The 9,429-nt window shown below is 36.1% G+C and overlaps 1 protein-coding gene across 2 annotated transcripts; it reads right to left on the bottom strand.

The window, feature by feature from the left end:
- Positions 1 to 3,086: 3,086 nt before the first annotated feature.
- Positions 3,087 to 8,377, bottom strand: LOC137814426 (nuclear transcription factor Y subunit B-10-like). 2 transcript variants are annotated; one of them, XM_068617165.1, is made up of 7 exons: positions 8,167 to 8,330; positions 7,820 to 8,047; positions 7,611 to 7,740; positions 7,416 to 7,421; positions 7,227 to 7,301; positions 7,069 to 7,119; positions 3,087 to 3,480 (listed from the first exon to the last, which is right to left on the bottom strand). In XM_068617165.1, the coding sequence occupies exons 2-7, from the start codon at positions 8,032 to 8,034 to the stop codon at positions 3,442 to 3,444; spliced, it is 516 nt and encodes a 171-aa protein (XP_068473266.1). In that variant the 5' UTR covers positions 8,035 to 8,047; positions 8,167 to 8,330; the 3' UTR covers positions 3,087 to 3,441. The 2 variants fall into 2 exon arrangements, with proteins under 2 accessions (XP_068473266.1, XP_068473267.1); XM_068617166.1 differs by lacking the exon at positions 7,416 to 7,421 and having other exon boundaries at positions 8,167 to 8,377.
- Positions 8,378 to 9,429: the final 1,052 nt, after the last annotated feature.

Here is a 9,429-nt window from a genome sequence, read left to right as displayed (position 1 = left end):
GCTGGTTATATTTGCCTAACTGCAGATGGCAAAACTATTATTTCTCGCAATGTTATCTTCAATGAAACCCACTTCCCCTATAATGCACAAACGCATCCCTTCGCTGTTTCTTCAGGTGATACCTTGGTTACTGTTCCTTCTACTCATTCTTTTACCGTTGTGCTGTTTCATGCTCCTCCTGCTACTCCTCCTACTGCATCTCCCATTGCTCCTCCTGCTGCCATTGCATCGATCCCTGCCTCCACCACGACCAACGTCCATTCGATGGTTACTTGTGCAAAAGTTGGTACTCACAAACCAAAGGTGTAAATCACTTCTCTCCCTGACGTTCCTCATATTCCTTCTTCTGTTAAAACTGCTCTTGTTTCCCCGCTTTGGTCCACTGCTATGCAAGATGAATACAATGCTTTGCTTTCTAACAACACTTGGACCTTAACTACTCTCCCTCCCAATGCATCGCTGGTTGGGTGCAAGTGGGTCTTTAAAACTAAGCTAAATGCAGACGGCTCGTTTCATCAGTGTAAAGCTCGTCTGGTGGCCAAAGGTTTTCATCAAACGCACATACTTGACTATGCTGAGACCTTTAGCCCTGTGGTTCGTCACACTACATACACCTTGTGCTCGCCCATGATGTTACTTTAGGATGGCCTGTCCGTCAAGTTGATGTTTACAATGCATTCCTTAACGGTGATCTAAGTGAATGCGTTTACATGCAACAACCACCTGGATTCGTTTATGCAAATCCACATCTTGTATGTCAACTTCACAAAACTATCTACGGGCTGAAACAAGCCCCTCGCTCCTGGTTTCTCAAGCTAAGTCATACATTACATACCCTTGGCTTCACACCTACTAAGAGTGATACCTCCTTATTTGTTCGTTTTACTCCTTCACACACTCTTCTTATTCTTGTTTATGTAGATGACATTTTCATTACTGGGTCGTCTCTCTCTGCCATCACTACACTCATTTCCAACCTCAATTCCTGCTTTGCCTTGAAAGACCTTGGTGATCTATATCATTTTCTGGGGATCCAAGTTACACGTACTTCCATGGGTGACATGCATCTGTCTCAGTCACAGTATATTCATGAGCTTTTTCATAAAACCACCATGGTCTCCTCCAACCCGCAACCTACACCAATGATCTCCATTGTTCGTCTCCAACAAAACTCGTCCATTGCCTTTCATGATCCCACTCTCTATCGATCGGTCGTTGGTACTCTCCAGTATCTTCTTGTCACTTGTCCTGAACTCTCCTACTCGGTCAACAAAGTTGCTCAGTTCATGCATGCTCCCCAAAATCATCACTGGCAAGTTGTTAAGCGTATCCTACGCTATCTTGCAGGCACTGTTCATCATGGTCTTCTTCTTCACCGTACCTCCACCTCGAATGTCCTCGCTTTTGCTGATGCAGACTAGGCTGCAGACCTTGATGATCGCAAGTCCACCACAGGGTTATGTGCTTATCTTGGTTCCAACCTTATCGCTTGGTCCACCCACAAGCAGAAATGCGTTTCCCGCAGCAGCACTAAAGCTGAATATCGTGTCATCGCTACTGTCATGGCTGAACTTCTCTGGCTCCGTTCGCTTCTTCACGAACTTCACATACCCACATCCATTCCTAGAATTTATTCTGACAATCTGGGTGTTGTTCTTCTTAGTGCTAATCCTGTAATGCATTCTAAATCTAAACACTTTGGGTTAGATCTCCACTTTGTTAGGGACAACGTTCAAACTCAGCAGGTTCAACTTTTTCACATTCTAGCCCGCTACCAAGTTGCGAATATGCTCACCAAACCTATGTCAGGAGCCAACTTTTTTTTGGGTTCGCAATAAAGTTGCCCTTGCTTCAACCATGAGTTTACAGAGGGTGTTAAGCGTATAAGAGAATAAACTCTAATTGTGTAACTACATGGGTATTCTTATATATACCTTATACAGTATGTAATACACACTTTTTACTAATAGATATGAATCTTTTCCTCTCTCATGTGCTTGCTTGACCTAATAAGGTTAAAATATTTTTTTAAAGCATCCAATTTTTTTGAGAAATTTCATGAAATAATATATATTCGTGTGAAAACTGTCTTTCAGGTTAAGATGAGCATCATTCTAAGAAAAATCCCCCTCTTTTCTTTTGACATTGTTCTTTTTATTGATGGTTGGTACTCTGAATTACTTTTGGAGCGATAAATTGTGTACAGTAAAAACGAATAGCTGAATTTGGGAGTGAGTTGTAAATCTCGCTAGTATATCGGTAGTAGGGGGTTGTTAATACCCTATAGAGCACTGACCACATGGCTTGGACCACTTCTAAACACCAATCCCAATAGTCCTCATAATTTTGTCGGGAAATTCATGTAGTAAACCAAATACAATGTATGAGAATATGATTAAAATCTTCAAATTGCCAAACCAAACGTTTCCCATTACAATTGTATATAGCAGTAACACTGAGCTTTTACTCTGGAAAATTACTACTTTAAAGGGTCAAGATTTGGGTCAGTAATATAAAATTTGTATTATTCAGTGGTGAATATTACTTTTGAAACTGTTTATATTGTTTATATTACTTTTAAAACTATTTCAAAAATTTGACTAAAATGTATTTTTAATTTGTAGAATCCAAACCAGAATTATCCTGAATTTTTAAGAAATAAATACATGAAGTCATATCGTAGTGTTGTGTCAGTTGCTACAATTGGATTAGCAGGTTACATAGTTAGGTCGGATTATTTTATTGTACAAATAAAATTACAAAATTCAAGTACTTTACAAACTAAAATGCAAATTAGTTAGGTCGGATTATTTTATTGTAAAAAAAGCTGTAGTCACTCTCCAATAATATCTTCAATTACTCACATGTGATTTCCCAAGTCTCAATGCCTTCACGTTGTCATCAATCATATATACTTTTATGGAAGTAACTCACTAATCTTCAAAATATGAATACATTATTAAGGGAACAAGGATCGGCATAATATATGTATAGATGATGATTACCCTATTCTATTTGGAATAGAATCAGAAAGAAATGGTAGAACGACACTACGGGAAGTAAAGAGGCCACACTACATGACAAAATGAACAAATATAACAGAAGAAGCTCGACTCTTCTTCATACATTATTGTACAAGAAAAGGAAAAGAATATTCCGATTTATGCTTACAATCAGTCCTAAAATCTCAGTCTTTGCCAAGCCCGCCTGATGTATTCAGACAACACGACTCTAGGATTTACAATATAATAACTTTCAAATAATAATTCGACTCCATAGATAATATACAAACCTTAATTCAGAAAAAAAAAATATCTGGACACAAGAACAAAGATCTCCTATGTCAGTATGCACATAACATTAACATATTCAATATGTCGTGAGGACTTGCTAACCAGCGTAGATATTACATTAGAACAGGAGGGAAAATAGACTTGACACCTACTCTGGACCTTGCATTGGAACCATCATATGTTGACCCTGAGAAGATTTAAAATAGGAAAAAAACAATTAAATATCATAATTTCGTTATCTATAAGAGTCCTATTATTGTGGTAACATCAATACCTTAAATTACGACATAAAACTTGAAACCACGGGGAAAAAGCACAAGTAACATATAAATATGTATTGTCAATCTTATGTTCCTCGTTTAGTAAATAGAGAGGTTTAATAGACCCCTAAGCCACAAGGCTGTCCCACGAATGTGGCATCCTTAGGGATTGTCCATTGTGATATGTACTTCCATTGAGTTGACCAGCATCGAAAGGGAAACAAGGGGAAATGAGCCTTCTGCCATATCTACCATTGCTCACCATTATCCGTAACTACACTAAGGGACACTTCAACCATAAGGTTCGCATGTCAATGTGGCATCTTCAGGGATTTGACAACTCAGGCAAAGTGTAACAATTTGTACTTCCATTGAGTTGGCCAACAACAAAATGGAAAAGATAATGTTGTCACAGAATGGGTTGAAGCGAAACCAATTTGAATAACCATTATGGCACGACCATATAACACTACAATGATGCACTTTTGGATCCTTTGTCATTTGTCATCCGTTATTTTCCATTGTATGATGATATTCACTATTTGTCATTGTATGGTACCGTATATATTCTCCATTGCCCACCATTATCCATAAGCATACTAGGGTGAGCCACATGGTTGTCCACCAATGTGGCATATTTAGAGATAGTCAAATTAAGAAAAGTACGGGTAATTTGTACTTATATTGAGTCAGCAACAACAAAAGGGCAACGAAGGGAAAAGACAGGGTTGAAGTGAAACCAATGGTGTTTAAAACTAACACTATGATGTGGTCTTTTTTGACATTTCTACCATTTGTCATGTTATTTTTTGTTGTAAGGTACCATTCATTATTTGTTTTTCATTGTATGACATCATCTTACCTATCTTCCATCACTTACCATTATCTATAATTACACTAAGCCACAAGATTCACACCAATGTGGCATCTAGATTGTTGACTTGGGCATAGTGGAACAATACGTACTACCATTGAATTGGCTAGTGGGAGGGGGCAAGGAGGGAAAGGGATTGAAGTGAAATCAATGTTGTAAAATAACCATAATGGCATTTGATAGCACTAACAAGACTTTTTCGACCCTTCTACCGTTTGATATTCGTTGTTTTCTACAGTATTGTGCATCCAGTATCGTCAATGTATGGTGCCATCAACCATAACTTCCATCACCAATCATTATACATAGTAACACTAAAGGACACATAAGCCATAAGGTTCTCCCACCAATGAGCCATCTTTAGGTATTGTCAACTCAGACAGGTTGACTATTTGTACTTCCATTGAGTTAGGCAGTGACAAAAGGGCAACAAAGGGAAAGGATAATGTTGTCATAGAAGGGTCAAACTGAAATCAATGCTTTTAAACAATTATTAGGCCATCACCATGACACTATAACATGGAGTTTTTCGACCCTTCTACCGTTTGATATTCATTGTTTTCTACAGTATTGTGCATCCAGTATTGTCAATGTATGGTGCCATCAACCATAACTTCCATCACTAATCATTATACATAATAACACTGAAGGACACATAAGCCATAAGGTTCTCCCACCAATGAGCCATCTTTAGGTATTGTCAACTCAGACAGTTTGACTATTTGTACTTCCATTGAGTTAGGCAGTGACAAAAGGGCAACAAAGGGAAAGGATAATGTTGTCATAGAAGGGTCAAACTGAAATCAATGCTTTTAAACAATTATTAGGCCATCACCATGACACTATAACATAGAGTTTTTCGACCCTTCTACCGTTTGATATTCATTGTTTTCTACAGTATTGTGCATCCAGTATCGTCAATGTATGGTGCCATCAACCATAACTTCCATCACCAATCATTATACATAATAACACCGAAGGACACATAAGCCATAAGGTTCTCCCACCAATGAGCCATCTTTAGGTATTGTCAACTCAGACAGTTTGACTATTTGTACTTCCATTGAGTTAGGCAGTGACAAAAGGGCAACAAAGGGAAAGGATAATGTTGTCATAGAAGGGTCAAACTGAAATCAATGCTTTTAAACAATTATTAGGCCATCACCATGACCCTATAACATGGAGTTTTTGGACCTTTCTACCATTTGCCAACCGATATTTTACTATGTATGGCAATATTTACTATGTTTCATGCTATGTATTACGATATTTTGGACCTTTCTACCATTTTTGTGCCATAGGCTGCCACATCATCAGTTGATAACCTTGAGTGGAATCCCAAGTGGACTACCCCCAGGACCAGCATTAAAAGACACATCCCAGATGTTAAAATCCAGTTATCACAACAGTCACAATGTAAAGATTAGGTAACTTTATAGCTTAAGAATACGTTATTGAATTTATTCCATTCGCCCAGAATCACTGCCAGAAATATTTTGAACTTAAAATCATGATCATGCTCTTTGCTACACATTCTTTGCTACCTACCATCAAAACAAGGTAACCTTCATGATCTTTCAACACAACCACAAAAGAATGTCACGTGTTCTTAAAAATAGCTCAGGGAAGTAGCTCGAACAACCTAAATATAATACTTTAGTAACAAGTAACAACAAAGTGGGATATTAAAGCTTGAGCCATCCAAGGCAGAAACAGCAATCAAGCTTAAGATTGCAGATATATAATTAATAACACGTCTATATTTAAGCACAGAGCATCCATAAATGACATAGAGATGCCAAAAGCAATATTCACACACTTCAAGAATGATAAGCACAAAAAACTAAATATCACTAAGAAATCTCCAGCCAACCACCACCACAGGATTCTAAAAAATTGATTCAATCTTAATGCATTATGTAAAAAGAAGACTTTTAAAGAAACCAGGGACCACAACAAACTGAAATTTATTATTGTGTGTACTTTGTACAATCCAATAAGGAGGAAAATTTCCAACAACACTCAGTGCCCTACCAAACTGAGAAAGATTGCCCTTCAAAGATGGACCACACAATAAATAACCCCAAATCAACAAAAAAAGATGCTTAAGAAAGTGGCAGACAGTATCAAGAGAAAAAAAATTATTGAACCTAAACAAAAAAATATGCAATTCACACAACTTTTTACAAGGGACTTTAATGGGTGAATTGATTGTGCTACCAACCAAAGATAGCTGACGCATTGACAAGTATTAGTTGGCACTAATTCTAAGGTGGAGCTTTCAATATGCAGCGCAACTGTGTTTTCTAATACCAAACCCACGTAGTGTTAGAGCCAGCACAGTGTGAACCATTTTAATTAAAGTAAGCTTAAAAAATTTTCCAATGAAGAGGGATCAAACTTAGTTCTGCAAAAGGAAATAGCAGTAAGTCACACATCCTATTTGGGTGGCTTGTGATAAATTCATTACATTTCTAGGTTAGCACACCATGACAGAAACAGAGAAGTCTATGATATCTACAGCAGTTACAATTCAGACTTTAAACAACCACCTTAGCACCTTCATTTAACATTCAACATTGACAGCCCAGAAGAACAAAAAGAAAGAAGATAATACATCAAACAAAGAGAGAATAGTTACCTGAGAATTTGTGTAACTAACACCTTGTGAAAAAGAACCTTGATGAGCAAGCTGCATATTTTACAACAAAAGACACCAATATGAGATGTAAGTGTATTCCATACATATTTCTAGCAATGCAATCAATCATGACTTCCAGGCACGTGGTTGCATTTTACCTGAGCATTAGGATTCGGTTGAACATCTTTCTTAGCAGAGGTCTCTCCACCCTTGGCTGAGCCCTTGGTATCACCCTGAAATACCACATATTGAAGAACCGTAACATAGAGATGTGCACAAAGAGACTCAACACAAAAATTACAAAGCATAATAACTATTCAAGAATTGGATGAAAGATTCAAAATTACCTCCATCTGCAACATCCCCAATCCGTCCACGAGACAAAGCCATGATAAAAAAATTGCCAATCAGTACAAACCAGAAACGAACATTAGGAAAAATCCCAAAAAACCAAAAATAAAAACACGCCGTATACAAGCTTGTAGACAGGGGACCAGGCAAACATTTAAAGTAAAAAATTGAAATTTGTAAATTAAAATCACCTCTCGGTATCTTGTGAGGTAAATCTTCAAGGGATCGATATAATCCTCGAAACCAAGGGTAGCCATTGCCCAGAGCAAATCGTCCCCGTTAATAGTCTTTCTTTTCTCTCTCTGACACTTATCAGAGGCCCTACACAATTCAGCTGATTCAAAATTAAAGAACGTGATAACAGAAAAACGGAAGAAAATCAGAAAAAGAAAACACTAACTCGCTGGTGATGAAGCTGATGAACTCAGAAACGCACTCCTGAACAGTCTCTTTGGCGTCTTTGGCTATTTTCCCGTTAGCAGGGAGCGCCTTCTTCATGATGCGGCTTATGTTAGCGATGGGGAGGTACCTGTCCTGCTCGCGCACGTTAGAGCGGGGACTGTGGTCACCGCTCTCGTGGCTGCCGCCTCCCGGACTGGACGGACCGTCGGCCATGTTCGCCGGAACCCTGATTTGAGAGAGGAATAATCGGTGAAAAGCATGGCAAAATTGAAAAAAAGAAGAAACCCTAATTTGAGAGAAGGAGTTGAGAGTTGTTATGTTGGTGAAGAGAAATGTTAAGAATACCTGTGATGGTATGAATTAGTTTGTATTTGGCGCGAGATCGGTGAGGGAATCGGACGCTGGAGAAGAAAGCAAGGTGGTGACGATTGAGATTTAGATTGAAGCCTATCACCACCGTTCGTTTTCTTTTATTACACAACAACAACACAACAGACACTACCCTTACTTGCTTTTCGCTTCTTCCTCCACCTATAACATTTCTCTCTCTTCTCTCACTCTCGCTCTTTACTTCCCCTTTTTTTTCTTTTACGTAATTCTTTTGAAGATATAAAAATATAGAAAAACTTTATGAGTTAAAAATTAATGTATACCTAAATTAAAAATAATCAAATAAGTTATATAAAATATTATAAGTTTATTTTAATTTATAGAAAAATTAATTTTAGTTTTTTTTTCTTAGATAGTGTTTATAAAAGAATTGTTTGAACATGTTATAATATCTTTTCAAATATTTAATATAATTATATATTTAAATTTTGTGATTAAATTATAGTATGTGTCATTATCTGAGGAATCTGTGCCAAGATAAATAGAATTATATTTAATTGTTATTTTGATCCTTTCATTGTCACTTTCAAGTAAATATTATTTTCAAGTTTTCTAAAGCATTTTGCTTCCACTTTTGAAATGCGTAAATTTTGTCTTTTTTCTCATATTTATGTCGAAATTCAAACTGTACTGTCTGAGCGTGATAAAGTGATAGTAAAATGTGCTCTTTTTTTTCAAATAAACTTATTAAAAAAATGACCTAAATAAATTGTGAGAATATTTACCTAATTAAACATCTTCACTTGAAAAATCGGGTTTAGGGACTCAATTTCTGGTTAATGTTGTCGAATAGCTGAAAAAAAATGGTTGGAATTGGGTTGGTAGAGCCGAATTATGATTTTTTTTTAAATATAATTGGAAGATAATTTTGAAACAAAACTATAAAACAATTAGATAAGTTTATCAATGATAATATACTTAATATAATTATACAAACTGTATATAAAGTTAACATTTATTAAAAAAAAAATTAGGTCGTTGTTATCAATGCTTATTAATATTTCATTTAAATTTATGAGTACTGTTAATTATGAGTGATGATAAAAAAATTTTAAAATTATGTTAAAGTTATTTTAAAATATGAAATTTAAAATGTTGATTTAAATAATTATATAATGAACTAGAAATTTAAAATGGTTATTGGTTTAATTATATTTATATTTTTTTATATTAATAATTAACATCAGTAGTTTAAATGTAACTTAATATAAATTTATA

The sequence above is a fragment of the Phaseolus vulgaris genome, chromosome 1 (assembly GCF_000499845.2).
Source record: "Phaseolus vulgaris cultivar G19833 chromosome 1, P. vulgaris v2.0, whole genome shotgun sequence".
Lineage (NCBI taxonomy): Eukaryota > Viridiplantae > Streptophyta > Magnoliopsida > Fabales > Fabaceae > Phaseolus > Phaseolus vulgaris.
Note: the sequence above shows the minus strand (reverse complement) of the source record. Positions and strands in the feature narration are given on the sequence as shown.

What these genes read in the sequence shown, in the direction of transcription:
- LOC137814426 (XM_068617165.1), bottom strand. Translation starts at nt 8,034, where the DNA reads ATGGCCGACGGTCCGTCCAGTCCGGGAGGCGGCAGCCACGAGAGCGGT. An exon ending in AACCGAATCCTAATGCTCAG is followed by an intron (nt 7,120 to 7,226) that starts GTAAAATGCAAC and finishes TAAAATATGCAG; the next exon opens with CTTGCTCATCAAGGTTCTTT. An exon ending in TTAGTTACACAAATTCTCAG is followed by an intron (nt 3,481 to 7,068) that starts GTAACTATTCTC and finishes AAATCTTCTCAG; the next exon opens with GGTCAACATATGATGGTTCC.